The 14,718-nt window shown below is 42.7% G+C and overlaps 1 protein-coding gene across 5 annotated transcripts in view; it reads right to left on the minus strand.

Annotated features, from left to right (window-relative positions):
• Positions 1 to 315: 315 nt before the first annotated feature.
• Positions 316 to 14,718, minus strand: part of Ubr2 (ubiquitin protein ligase E3 component n-recognin 2) — a 98,107-nt gene continuing 83,704 nt past the window's right edge. For 3 of the 5 annotated variants that reach the window (XM_090355650.1, XM_090355649.1, XM_090355653.1), the window contains 7 exons: positions 12,560 to 12,690; positions 11,318 to 11,426; positions 10,030 to 10,086; positions 7,460 to 7,537; positions 6,374 to 6,544; positions 4,402 to 4,503; positions 316 to 2,629 (listed from right to left, as the gene is read on the minus strand). In XM_090355650.1, coding sequence (XP_090211776.1) covers positions 2,488 to 2,629; positions 4,402 to 4,503; positions 6,374 to 6,544; positions 7,460 to 7,537; positions 10,030 to 10,086; positions 11,318 to 11,426; positions 12,560 to 12,690 — 790 coding nt within the window. In that variant the 3' untranslated portion in view covers positions 316 to 2,487. Of the gene's footprint in view, positions 2,630 to 4,401; positions 4,504 to 6,373; positions 6,545 to 7,459; positions 7,538 to 10,029; positions 10,087 to 10,800; positions 11,427 to 12,559; positions 12,691 to 14,718 lie in introns of those variants that run through there. The other 2 variants (XM_090355651.1, XM_090355652.1) reach the window with 2 other exon arrangements.

Genomic DNA, 14,718 nt, shown 5'->3' on the forward strand with positions numbered 1-14,718 from the left:
TGGCAGAAATTAAATCTGTGGCAGGTTTGACAGTGCCTCATAGCCTTGTGAGCAGAGGTGAGAAATGGTCCTGAAAAGCCACAAGCTGTCACAGAGGAGGAACACGGAACTTAATCAGCAGAAGTAATGACTAAGCTTTCTCTGGGCAGGTCAGGATGGCTTGGCTAAGTGGCTGTAGTTGACACTAATACTATAAGCCTCTTAAATTTCACACTAATACAGATGTCCCACTTTCTGTAGCAAGGTGACATGGAGAGTACAGCTGTGGTGGTGGAGTGTGGAAACAACAGCAAGGTGCAGGCCAGCCCAACGAAATGTCAACATCTAAAGCATTTATTCAGATATCTTTAAACTTTTTACATATGGTACAATCCCAATTTTATAAGTTGTCCACAGATATTAAAAGTAATAGCCAATTTATGAAACAGATCTGATTTTCCCTGATATGGAAGGCAAGTTTTGTTATATAACCATTTATACATTAAACATAAGACATGCGGAACGAATCATAAAATTAAGATGCTTCAGCAGGTAGGGAAGACGACTAGCTTCACATCAGAAAATAAAAGGGTGTGATGCTGTTTCAGGGTAACTCACCCCCAGACCCTCTTGACATCCCCAGAGGATCCAGGGAAATCCCTGGTAACTCCAGGCTTCAATGGAGTCATGCTGGAGAATTTTCATGATTTGTGAAAATGCTAATGTCCCCTTAAAAGAGAAACCTGGTCTGAAGGTTTTAGTTTAAGCATGGTGAACATACAGAAAAGAAGCTGAAATTACAAGTTAAGAAAGATGCATGTGTCAAGGGTGAAAATAAACATTATGCCTTCCACTGTCCTAATGACTGAATTGGATAAATGGAAAAAAAAAAAAGGGCCAGGGAAAGGGAGAGTTATGGGTTCAAGTCCACACTTTTATCCTGTTGGACCTCTTCTGAGCTGCACACAGCAGTCTAGCAGTGCCAAGCAAAATGGTAACTGAATTCAGCCTCTAAGCCATGCGTCTCCCATGCGGCCTTGGAGAGATGTGGCTCCTTCATCCCTACACTGTCATGGTTTCTGACGGTGTAGAGTTGAGAGGATCAGAACTTGGAGATGAGATTCAGAAAAGCTGAGTTAAACAGTTAGTTGAATTGGTTAAAAAAAAAAAATCCAAGAGCCATCTGCCATCTGGCTGGGGCTCTGGCCCACGTTAAGAGAAGCTCAAGATGCACTGGGCACTGATGGCTCACACCTGTAATCCTAACTACACAGAGACTGAGATCTGAGGATCATAGTTCAAAGCTAGCCCAGGAAGTGAAGTCTGAGAGATTCTTATCTTCAACAACTACTAAAACATTGGAAATGGAGCTGTGACTCAAGTGGTAGAGCTCTAGCTATGAGTAGAAAAACAAAACAAAACAAAAAACCCCAAAACATTTCAGGGATAGCTGTGAGCTCAAGTGCTAGGATGAGGGCTGAGGGGAAGGCTCAAAATTCTTGTGCTAAGTCTGGCGACACTGTGCATGTATTCAAGCTACCAGTACACATGTATCACACAAGAAAGAGTAGCTGTGTGATCTGACTGGGAGTCGTGTGACTATGCAGCTGACATTCTAGAAAGGCACCTCTAGTAAGAATGACATTTTACAAAAGGATAAAATGCCTGGGTGTGCCGACTGTCCCAGGAATACAGGAGAGGAACCAGAGGTAAGCAGTAGAACATGTTGGTACAGTGGGTGGGGAATTCTCAAAAAATGCCTTCATACTTTTGTGCTAGTGTCTGATTCAAGATGCTCTTGGTTTAGCCTTAGAACAGAAAAAGTTGTTGGTCTGAAAAATTGGGAGATTTATGTTTCCAAAAAGCCCTTTATGTGAATTTCTCTTTCAAAGCCAAAGTCTTGGCAAAAATAGAAAAAAATAACACCAACCAAAAAAAGCCAACCTTCCATAGGTATAATAAACCTCCCTCGGTGTTCCTTCTGTACCAGGTCCGGAACTCTTCTGAACCATTGAGAGCAGGGAATCCTGTCTTCAAATTCAACAGTTTTGCTTTGGAGGTAGGGTCCTGGCAGCAGAGGCCAACACCAGTGTAGAGGGGAGCCAGGCAGTCTGATCCTGATGGGCCACAGAGCCTAGCTTTCTGCCTCAGCTGAAGCAGCACCAGTCAGCCCCAAGTTCGCCAGGAACAGTGATGGGAAATGAGCGGAAGACTGGCAGGTCACGGTGGTCAAAATCCCAGAGGGACGAGGTCCTGTCCAGGAAGGGAAGCTCTTTTTTCTCTGGAATTTAGGAACCAGGCAGTGACATCAGAGGGACAGAGCAACAGTGCAAGGACATCTGCTGACAGCAATGTTTTCCTCAGTCCCAGAGTCACAAACTATAAAAATAAAACTGGGAAGGGAAGTTTAAATAAAGAATTTGTTTTTAGTAGAACATATTTCTACTTTTTTTTTTTTTGAAAAGCCATCCAGGTTATAAAACTCCAATGTTCTGGGTAGTAAAGGGATTATAAATGCTGCCAATCGATGCCAACCAGTGTTTGATTTGCTTCTTGTGCATGGCCGATTTCTTCTGTGATACTGTGTTGATGCCAGAGCTTCTGAATCTTCTTAAATCGCTCTTTGCACAAATGTAAGGGATTTCCTCGTCTAGAAAGAAGACACACATCACTCAGGATGCATCCCTAATCCTTCCTGGTTGAGGAAACATACATATTAACTGGTTCTGTAGGTGGCTGGCTCTCCTCCCCCCACCCCCCACATACATATATATACACTGTAAAGGTTTGCTATGAGGGGCTGATGGGCAGCCGGCATCTGCTGAAAAGAGAAGGTACCACAACCCTACCTCTACTCAGTGTGAGGTGAGCTGAGGGTTCAGGAGGTTTGGGTTGAGGCTAAAATCTGTGCTGATCATTTTGTGGGTAGCATATAAACAGGACAGGGGTGCAGAAGAGAGAGGGAAAGGGGAATTACTGCTGTACTCCAGTCACAGCAGCGGCCAAATATGAGTCTAATTTAACCCCTAAGTATAGCTTCCCTGAGCCATTCAGATCACTCCATCCTGTCACAGGTGAGTGAGGCCCCCTCCTCCCAGAGCCCACACTTTTCAGGGCAGTAGAAAGAGTCATCCTGGTAGCAAAACTATCACAATGGCATAACCATCACTCAAGTACCTAGAAGCAGATTCTCTATCTGCCTGGCTTTCCAGATCTTCAGCTTTAAATACTCAAGCCTGGGAAGACTTATTACAAGTCTTATTTCTTGTGGACTAAAGGGAAATTTTAAAAAAGTTCTTTAACAGTGCTCAGTGAATTGCTAGCATTTTGCTTGTGACCATTAGAAGCTTCCAGAGTAGAAGTGCCTAAGTCTCATATGCCATGAAATCTTGGTCTATAGACATGCCCCCTTTTTGTTCTGCCAGTCATGGGACTTGACCTCAGGGCCTGGGCGCTGTCCCCGAGCTCTTTCACTCAAAGCTAATGCTCTGCCATGTTGAACCACAGTGCCAATTGTCTCAAGCTACCAGCACCCAACTTAAAATTTACTTTTTGTGTGTGTTGGTTGTAGGGCTTGAACTAAGAACCTAGGCACTGTCCCTGAGCATTTTTGCTCAAGGCCAGTGCTTGACTACTTTGAGCCCTAACACCACTTCCCTGGGATCCCAATTCTTTTTTTTGTTTTCTTTTGTGCCAGTCCTATGGCCTGAACTCAGGGTCTGTGCACTATCCTTGGGCTTTTTCAAGGCTAGTGCTCTACCACATGAGCCACAGCACCACTTCCAGCCTTTTCTATGTATATGGCCCTGAGGAATTAAACCTGGGTCTTTATGCATGCTAGGCAAGCACTCTACCACTAGGTCAAACTCCCCGTTCTCTCATCTTAATTCTTTTTTTTTTTTTTTTTTCCAGTCCCGGGCTTCAGCTCAGGGTCTGAACACTGTCCTTGGACTTTCTCAAGGCTAGAGCTCTACCACTTGAGCCACAGCACCACTTCCAGCTTTTTTCTATGTATGTGGTACTGAGGAATTGAACCTGGGTCTTCATGCATGCTAGGCAAGCATTCTAGCACTAGGCCAAACTCCTAGCCCTATTATCTTAATTCTTATGCAGAAGAAAAGTATGACTCTGAGCATCATAACCCCAAGAACTCTGTATTCTCTGTACAAAGCATGTATGTCAGACAGGCCCATCTTGTTCTGCCCTAATGCTGGGGAGGCTATGTGAAAATTTAAACGAAGTTTCACAGGACAAATGGAATCAAGTTGCTTTCATGATCCTCATGAAATTTCAAGGCCAGAAGAACACTAAGCAGGCAGTCAGGTCCACTTCCACAAGGAGTAGGCCAACTTCAGACCTGCTTGGCTCACCGTGCTCAACTGTATGGAAGGACAGTGAGCCTGACCCAGGATGGACCTTTACCTGAGTCCCTGGTCTGTCTCCCCGTAGTCGTCAAGGTATGGAGGAGAATAGAAACAGCCTTTGGTTTTGCCAGCTAAAAAGAGCACCTGACATTCGCGAACTCTGTAGAGAGATTAATATAATTATACATCAATAACTGAGATTTGCACACAGTTCCAAATGTGATAAGGTCTTACCATTAAGTGAGAATTTAGTGTGTAGGAAATGGTCAGGGCCAAAGGGACCCCCTGATGACCAAAAAGAGAGCCCAAGGAACTTAAGACTCATTTTTGTCTCCAACCAATCTTTTTTTCTTTCTTTTTTCCTTCCTTTCTTGTACTAATCAAGGGGATCAAATCCAGGATGTTGCACTTGTTTCAAATCCTGATCCAGCTTCCATCTCAACCACAAATGTCATAAGGTCACACCATAACCAAGTTTCTCTGTGTCTACCACCTCAATGACCCCAGCCTGTCTTGAACAGGGCAGGCACTCCACATCAGTAACTGGGTACTAGTGGCTGCCCTCTTTTCTTTAGCTTTTCCTTGGACTGTCACATTCCTAGGGAGTTACCTCTAGATCTAAAGTTCCACTACTCAGTTCCTATTTCATAAGCTCCTCTCTGCCTGAATCTTCCCTTATAACGTACATCCCTGTCTAAATTCTTTTTAGGCTTTCTTATATCTGTCTCTCATTTGAAAATGAGCTCCCCTAAGGGCAGAGGATGAAATCCAAGGCCAAGTGAATGCTAAATATTCAGCTACCATTGAGTTATAGCCCCAGTCGTAGGGTAGGGAGTCTGGTCTGTTTGTCAAACACCCAGTTCTCAATGTCTACTACATACCAGTTCCTGAGTATCTGTTAAACACTGTTGAACAAGCAAACACATTCCAGTTTGTGGTGTATGGATAGAGGCAAAAATCTAAAAGCCAGGACATGACAGAAGGGAAGCAGTGAGTCCAGCTGGAAGTCTCACATAAGAGGGAAACATGAAGGAAACAGAGCAGAATTATCAGCTGTGGGCAACGGTGTGGGAGGGAATGATGACAATGGACAGAAGCCAAATATAAGATGTGAAAATTGGAGCTTCAAGTTTTTATTGTTGTTATTGGTTGTGGGACTTGAACTTGGACTTGAACTCTGGGTCTGGGAGCAGTCTCTGAGTGCTTCAGCTCAAGGCTACCACCCTACCCCTTCAATCACAGTCCCAGTTCCCAGTAGTTAATTGGAGATAAGAGTCTCACAGTTTTAGTGCCCGGGCTGGCTTTGACTCCATCCTCAGATCTCGGATCTCGGTCTCCTGAGTAGCTAGGATTACAAGCGTGAGCCATCCTGCCCAGCTTGGAACTTTGTGTTCTATAAGTAAGCAATAAGAATAGTAGTTTCAAGCTGTGCAGTGGCTCACACCTATATCCCTAGCTACTCAGGAGGCTGAGATCTGAAGATCAAGGTTTAAAGTCAGCTGGCACAGAAGGACTTGAGACTTTTCTCTAATTAACCTCTAGAAAATAGGAAGTGGAGGTTGGCTCAAGGGTAGGGTGGCAACTTTGGGCTGAAGAGCTCAGGGACAATGTCCAGGCCCAGAGGTGGGGTGATAACCTTGAGCTGAAGAGCTCACGAACAGTGCCCAGGCCAAGTTCAAGTCCCATGACACCCCCCCCCCCAAAAAAAGCAGTCTCCATGGGGTCAGGAGTTTGGCTTAGTGGTAGAGTGCTTGTCTAGCATGCATGAAGACCCAGGTTTGATTCCTCTGTACCACATACATAGAAAAGCCAGAAGTGGTACTGAGGCGCAAGTGGTAGAGCTCTAGCCTTGAGGAAAAGCCCAAAGGCAACGTCTAGGCCCTGAGTTCAAGCCCCAGGACTGGTTTAAAAAAAAAAAAAAAAGAATAGCAATCTCCAATGTCTTCACAATGCTGTTATTTTTATGTCAATCTTTCAAAAAAAACAAACTTGAGTAGAGCCACAGTTAAGAAGCCCCTGAGGGTCCTTACCTCAGGAAAATGCCAGCCCCAGAACCACAGGAGTAGGTGTGAGCTGTGCAGGCACCTACATCTTCCCCTTCTAGTTCTGTCTGGCAGCAGTAGCTCTGGGAGCACAAAAGACTTCCACACACAAGGCACAGAGTTGGGGCTCTGCTCTTATCGCCACCTGATTTTGGACACCTCCATGGAACAAAGATAGTAAGTCATTACTCAAAGAAGGGCTGGAGAGCTTACAGTGGAAAACCACCCTGAAAACAACTACATTATTAGAGTTCAATACATACACTATGTGGGTCTATAACAGGGTATGGGGAACAACTCATATGTATGTATCTAAACCATGTACGAGAACATCCAAGAAATCAACAACCAGTGAAAATATAAACAGTGGCAGGTAATGAAACATCACACAGCAGGGAAAGCAACAACTTAAAGGTTCTATGTCATCTGGATTAATCTTAGAAATAATGCAATGAAACACAGGTATAAAGTATGTATAGTTCAATGCCACTTAAATAAAATAGTAACCTGCTGTGTAGAAAGATAGCCTAAGATGTTAACATGTAGAAGAACAGGAATGCACATCATACCACTTAGAGCAGTGGCTGTCTGCAACAGAGAGATGTCCAGGGGACATCAATTATCTAGGTAATGTTGAATTTCTAACATTGTTGTATTCTTCCTTATGCTGCTTGTACATGGAACAATTAAACACATATTAAGTTACTCTTATTACTTCAAAAGTGCAATTATTGCTATGTGTTGGTGGCTTATGCCTGTAATCCTAGCTATTCAGAAAGCTGAGTTCTGAGGATTACAGTTCAAAGCCAGCCCAGGCAGGAAAGGTCGTGAAACTTATTTCCAATTAACCACCAAAAAAATCAGCAGTGGAGTTATGGCTCAAAGTGATAAAGTGCTAACTTTGAATACAAAAGTTTAGGGATGGTGCCCAGACCCTGAGTTCAAGGCCCATGACTGACAAAACAAAAGTTACTGAGATAAGCCTTCATTCACCAAACTGTAATAAGAAGTACTATGTTAGACATTTCCTGACCCAAACAAAACTAAGAACTATCATCAAATCCGCCAACTTACGAGAAATTGGATGCTTGATTAATGAGGCTGCTATAATCCTCCGGAAGATCTATCAATTTGTTAGATTCTCTTGGATAGCTAAAGGAAAATAGTAAAAATTCAAAGAACTCCTTAATATGAAATCATATTGTAAGAAATCATTTGACTAAGTTACCCTTAGTCAAAACAAATAAAAGTCTGACTCTAATATTACATGCTACCATGTGGTACAAGTTGGAATAAACTGGATCAGGAAAGCAGTAATGGTGCAGACCCCTGACCTTCTTAAACAAATTCGGGAGCCACAGGAAGAAGAGGAAGGGCAGACAAGGATATTCATTCTTGGCTATTACCTAGACCACAGAACTGGAGGACTCTTAGACAGAAGGATATACTTACTAGGGGTAATCAAGGTGAGATGAGACAGAACAGAAGACAGTAAAATAGACACACTGTTTGTAAACCAGAGTTAGTCAGCATGTTTATAATGTGACTCTAACTAATTCAGAAAAAAAGATAGGTCAGATCCAAGGTTTGAGGCCTGTAGTCAATGAGAGGCAATTTGTATGCACAGCATAGACTGTGCTAAGGGCCAGTAGAGAGTAGCTCCTAACTGTATCAGAGTCAACTAAGAGAGTTCTAAGAATATGTACATGTCAGGACCCCAACTGTAAAAAAAAAACCAAACAAACAGATTTGGGAGGTGGTAGCTTTAGTATTGTTTTGAGTATACTTCAAGTTGACTAAAAGATTCAAATAGACAATATTCAACAGCTTTATGAAAACTGAAATTCCATGTTTCAGCCTAATAAATATATAAACATATAAAAGCAAGCCAAAAGCTGGGCGCCAATGGCTCACGTCTGTAATCCTAGCTACTCAGGTGGTTGAGATCTTAAGATCGTGGTTCAATGCCAGTCCAGGCACATAAAGTCCGTGGACTCTATTTCCAGTTAACCACCAGAAAACCAGAAGTGGCGCTGTGACTCAAGTGATAGAGCACTTATCTTGAGCTGAAGAGCTCAGGGATAGTACCCAGGCCCAAAAAAGGCAAACCAAACAGATATCTATAGCCTTTTTCTGTTTGTGAGTACTGAGGTTTGAATTCATGGCCTCATAATTGCTTGGATTTGCTTGCTCATGGATGGTATATGCCTCTAGCCCAGCATTATGATGGCTAACTAGAGATGGGAATTTCTCATGTTTTTCTGCCCAGGCTGGCTTCAAACTACAATCTTGCAGATCTTAATCTCTCTCTCACTCCTTCTTTTTTTTTTTTTTGGCCAGAGCTGGGGCTTGAATTCAGGGTCTGGGCACTGTCCTTGGACACTTGTTGCTTAAGGCTAGTGCTCTGCCACTTGAGCCACAGCACCAGTTCTGGCTTTTTCTGGTAGGTGGTACAAAGGAATTGAACCCAGGGCTTTGTGCATGCTAGGGGAGCACTCTACCACGAGGCTACATTTCCCATCCAGGTCTTAATCACTTGAGTAGCTAGGATTACAGGTGTGAGTATTCTGAAGGAAGTTGGAACTCATGGTTTTACACCCAGGATCAGCCTTTACTATAGAATCAGAGTAGAACTGACACAACAAACAAATGAAGAAAATAACTGGCCATAATTTGATACTATTTACAGGTAGTTACTGTCTTATTTCAATGAGACACATAAAAAAATAGGGCTAAAAATTTAGATGAGGAATTATAATATTTTAAGCAGGTAATTCCCAAATATAATAAAATTTGCCTTCTCTAAGAATAATATAACAAGTTAGGTGCTGGTGGTTCACATCTGTAATTAATTCTAGTTATTCAGGAGGCTGAGATTTGAAGATACAAGTTTGAAGCCTGCTCAGCAAAAAGTTCTTGTGAGAGTCTTATCTCCAATTAACCACTCAAAAACCAGAAGGGGGCTGGGAGTTTGGCCTAGTGGTAGAGTGCTTGCCTAGCATGCACAAAGACCCAGGTTCGATTCCTCAGTACCACATACATAGAAAAAAGCCGGAAGTGGTGCTGAGGCTCAAGTGGTAGAGTGCTAGCCTTGGGAAAGTCCAAGGACAGTGCTCAGGACCTGAGCCCAAGCCCAGGACTGGCAAAACAACAACAACAACAACAACAACAAAAACCCAGAAGTGGGGGCTGGGAGTTTGGCCTACTGGTAAAGTGCTTGCCTAGCATGCACGAAGACCTGGGTTCGATTCCTTGGTATCCCACATACATAGCAAAAAAGCCGGAAGTGGTGCTGAGGCTCAAATGGTAGAGTGCTAGCCTTGAGAAAGTCCAAGGACAGTGCTCAAGCCCTGAGCTCAAGCCCAGGACTGGCAAAAACAAACAAACAAACAAACCAGAAGTGGAGCTGTGGCTCAAAGTGGTAGAGTGCTAGCCTTGAGCAAAAGAGCCGAGGCACCTAGGCCTTGAGTTCAAGTCACATGACCCACAAAACCAAAAATGAACAAATAAAATAATACAAGATTTTTAGTTTTGGAAAGACAAGTGTGAGGAAGTCAGTTTTGAGGAAATCCAGCACTCATATCTATGCCTTTTCCCTGATCAGCCACCCACCCCAAGTAAGTGATTGACTACTTTTAACTTACCTTATCACATCTCTTTCACCTTCTAGATACCTTTTAACTTCACTGTTATGACACCAACTTCAATATAAAAGGGGAAAACAATATTTTTTTAGAAAAGAATTAGAACAAGATTGTCCTCCTTCTCTATAGATAAAAGAAAAATGAGGGCTGGGAGCATAGCCTAGGGGTAGGGTGCTTGCCTAGCACACATGTAACCCTGGGTTTGATTCCTCAGTATCACATACACAGAAAAGGCCAGTAGTGGTGCTGTGGCTCAGTTGGCAGACTGCTAGCCTTCAGCAAAAAGTGTCTAAGGACCGTGCCCAGGGTCTGAGTTCAGGGCCCAAGACTGCAAAAAAAAAAAAAAAAAAAAAGTATGAAAACATGGAGAAATGCCATATTTTCCTTATCATTTTATCTGCCCCCCTCCTTTTTTTTTTTTTTTTTTCTGTTTATATGGTATTGAGGAATCAAACTCAAGGTTTCATGTATGCTAGGCTAGCACTCTACCTCTAAGCTACATTCCCAGCCAACTCTTAATTATTTTTCTTTTTTGCCAGTCCTAGGACTTTACCTCAGGGTCTAAGCCTGTCCCTGAGCACTTTTTGCTCAAGGCTAGTGCTCTGTCACTGAGCCACAGCACCACTTTTACCTTTTTCTCTGTGGTAATGAGGAATCAAATCCAGGTATTCGTGCATACTACTCTACCAGTAGACCACGCTCCTGGCCCTAAGCTTTAATTCTTGTAACAGAAAGTATGTGTTGAAAGAGACCAAGCTTGATATTTGAAAATTTTGTCATGTATGAAAAAAATGGTGGCTCGTACCTGTAATCCTATCTACTAAGGAGGCTGAGATCTGAGGATCAGGGTTTAAAGAAAGCCTGGGCAGGAAAGTTTGTGAGACTCTTATCTCCAATTAACCACCAAAACTCCAGAAGTGATAATTTTTTTTTTTTTTTTTTTTTTTTGCCAGTCCTGGGCTTGAGCTCAGGGCCTGAGCACAATCCTTGGACTTTCTCAAGGCTAGAGCTCTACCATTTGAGCCTCAGCACCACTTACAGTTTTTTTTTTTTTTTCTATGTATGTGGTACAGAGGAATCTAACCCGGGTCTTCCTGCCTAGTAGGCAAGCACTCTACCACTAGGCCAAACTCCTGGCCCCCAGAAGTGGCAACTTTGACTCAAAGTGGTAGAATGCTACCTAGTATTGAGCAAAAAGAATTCAGGGATAGTGCCCATGCCCTGAGTTCAAGTTCCATGATTGGCCAAAAAAAGCTTGTTTTATATACTTTGTCAATATAATCATTACCTTTCAATCAGTGAATTTATAATCTCACTATTTTCTTGAAAAAGGCATATGAGGTTGGTTGGCAGGTTAAGATAGTTACACAAATGTTCAAAGTGTCTTGTTCCAGAAACTGCAAACAGAGAAAGAGAATATATAAAATAGCTAAGTACATCCTCCCAGGGGGGGAAGCAAGAGGAGAACTTTAAAAGAAAATATGACAAGTTCATTTAAAGCACACAAGACAATGGGCAGAATGGAGGAAAGTTACAATTTCCTGGTGTCTCAGCTTGATTATCTGCAAGATGGAATACTCCCAGCCCAAGAGTTACTTTTTATTTCTACTTTAAAAAAATCTGAGGGAGGTCTGGGAGTTTGGCTTAATGGTAATGTGCTTGCCTATCATGCACAAAGATCCAGATTCGATTCCTCAGTCCCACACACATAGAAAAAAGCCAGGAGTGGTGCTGTGGCTCAAGTGGTAGAATGCTGGCATTGAGGAAAAAGCCCAAGGACAGTGTTCAGGCCCTGAGTTCAAGACCCAGGACTGGCAAAAAAAAAAAAATCTGAGGGACCCAATCTATAATTATATATGCTGGACAATTAAACATCTAAAAATAAAACTAAGAGCTTTGTGAGAAATGTATTTCACAAAGCAGGAACACATCAGTACATTTACTGAGATCCAAACAAAGCAGCAAACACAGACACAGACAAGACATATAGATACAGGCACAAATAAACACACAATGTTTCCCAGATGTGTGCTTTTATGCTTTAATTGGACTTTAACTTTTTTTTGTGCTTGTCTTTTGGGGCTTGAACTCAGGGCTTGGATGCTGTCCCTGAACATTTTTTCCTTGAAGGTGGGGATCTTTACCACTTGAGCCACAGCTCCACTTCTGGGTATTAATTTTTTTTTTTTTTTTTTTTTGGCCCCTTTCTCCTTCTGGCCCCGCTCGCTCCGGCCCCGCTCGCTCCGGCCCCGCTCGCTCCGGCCCGGCCAGGTCCCCTTTCCAGCTCAGGCCCCGCTCGCTTGGGTATTAATTTTTTTCTAAGGGGTTAATTAGAAATAATGGTCTTGTGGACTTTCCTGTATAGGTTGCCTTTGAACTGGAATCCTAAGATCTCAGCCTCCTGAGTTGTTAGGATTACACGGGTGAGCCACCAATGTCTGGTTTCAGCTTTTGTTTTGTTACTTTCCTTTACTGCTTACTGCTTGGGTAATGTTACATTTTCTACATTTCTAAAGAAATAAGAAGTTACCTCGCATTTCAGGTGGAGGTGGAACTCCATTAAGATAATGGAAAAACAAGGCAGAACACTTGAGGAATGGCATGATTCCAGCTTTAACACTCTTCCACAGATGCCAGCCAGATGATACTTCTTTCAAGGCACTGGAAAAGAGAAAACCATTAGGGTATCTAGAAAGAAAAGGTATTGTTAGGGACTGGAAGTTTAGCCTAGTGGTAGAGTGCTTGCCTAGCATGCATAAAGACCCAGGTTCGATTCCTCCGTACTACATACATAGAAAAAAGCCGGAAGTGGTGCTGAGGCTCAAGTGGTAGAGCTCTAGAAGTCCAAGTACAGTGCTCAGACCCTGAGCTCAAGCCCAGGATTGGCAAAAAAAAAAAAAAAAAAAAAGATACTGTTAGATAAAGCATACTGTGACCATGATATGAAATTGATGGGGCATGTAGAAGCAGACTAACAGGCTAGTAATTGACTTGGTTATTTGAAAATCTTAGGTTTAGATAGTAATATACCCTCTAATGCTGTTAAGATTTCCAAGAGGAATATAGTCATAAAAAATATAACAAAGTCAAGAGCAGTCACTCATGCCTGTAATTATAGCTACTCAGGAGGCTGATCTGAAGATCTTGGTTCAAAGCCAGCTCGGGCATGAAAGTTGGTGAGACTCTTATCTCCAATTAACCACCAGAAAACCAGATGCAGCGCTGTGTCAAGGGGTGGTAGCCTTGAGCTGAAGAGCTCAGGGACAGCTCTCAGGTCAAGTTCAAGTTCCAAAACAGACCAAAATAAGAAAGAAAGGAAGGAAGGAAGGAAGGAAGGAAAAGGAAAGAAAGCTGGGTGCTGGTGGCTCACACCTATAATCTTAGCTACTCAGGAGGCTGAGTAGCTAAGTCCAGGCATGAAACTCCATGAGAGATTTACCTCCAATTACATACCCTACCCCCACCACCAGAAAAAACCAGAAGTAGTGCTGTGGCTCAAGTGGTCACTACCCTTCAGCTGAATAGCTCAGGGACAATGCTCAGGCCCAGAGTTCAAGCCCCACAACCAGAAAAAAACAGAAACAAAAATATAGTAATGTGCCATATATATATATATATATATATGTATTTTTTTTACACACACACACACATACACACACACACATATAAAATGAAAGGCGGTGTGAGGTCCTGAGATAAATTTCTACCAATTATCTTAACATCTTGTATCAGTATTATTTTGGCTAACTATTGTCATACTAATTTATCCCACATATTTGTAACTATATGAAGTTTCAGCTTAACATGGCTTGCAGAACAGCATTTGATCTAATTTTTCTTTTTCTTTTTTCTTGCCAGTCCTAGGGCTTGAAATCAGGGCCTGGGCACTGTCCTTGAGCTTTCTCAAGGCTAGTACTCTACCACTTGAGTGCTTCATGTATGCTAGGCGCAGCACTCTACCATTAGGCTATGCTTTTGATTCAGAATTTTTTTATTTTATTTTTTATTTTTTTGCCAGTCCCTGACTTGGGCTCAAGGTATGAGCACAGTTCTTGGGTTTTCTCAAGGCTAGTACTCTACCACTTGAGGCATAATACCACTTCTGGCTTTTTTCTATGGATGTGTTACTGAGGAATCGAACCCAGGTCTTCGTGCATACCAGGCAAGCACTATACCACTAGGCCAAACTTTCAGCCACTCAGAATTCTTTTATGCCTGTAGACATGAGCCTCCTACATGAGCCGGGCATGTTGGCTCACGCCTGTAATTGTACCTACTCAGGAGGCTAAGATCTGAGGATCGCAGTTCAAAGGCAGCCTGGGCACTAAAGACCGTGAGACTCTCATCTCCAATTAACCACGAGAAAACCGGAAGTGGTGCTGAGGCTCAAGTGGTAGGGCAATAGCATTGTGCTGAAGAGCTCAAGGAGAATACCCAGGCCTTGGGGTAGGGCAGTAGCCTTGAGTTGAAGAGCTCAGGGATAGTGCCGAGGCCCAGAGTCCAAGCCCTAGGACTAACAACAACAACAAAAAATTCTTTCCTACATGTTAATAATTACATTGTTAGGGGATAGAGAATAAAAAACTGGGAAGAAGCGAGGGAAGCAGTGATGCTGTTTTGAAATACAGTCATCAGTTGACATATATAGCTGAGGATGGGCTCAAAAACTCATGTTCCTCTTCCTATTTT

This window comes from Megascapheus bottae, chromosome 22, assembly GCF_031878675.1.
Source record: "Megascapheus bottae isolate mThoBot1 chromosome 22, mThoBot2.hap1, whole genome shotgun sequence".
NCBI classification, from domain to species: Eukaryota; Metazoa; Chordata; class Mammalia; order Rodentia; family Geomyidae; genus Megascapheus; species Megascapheus bottae.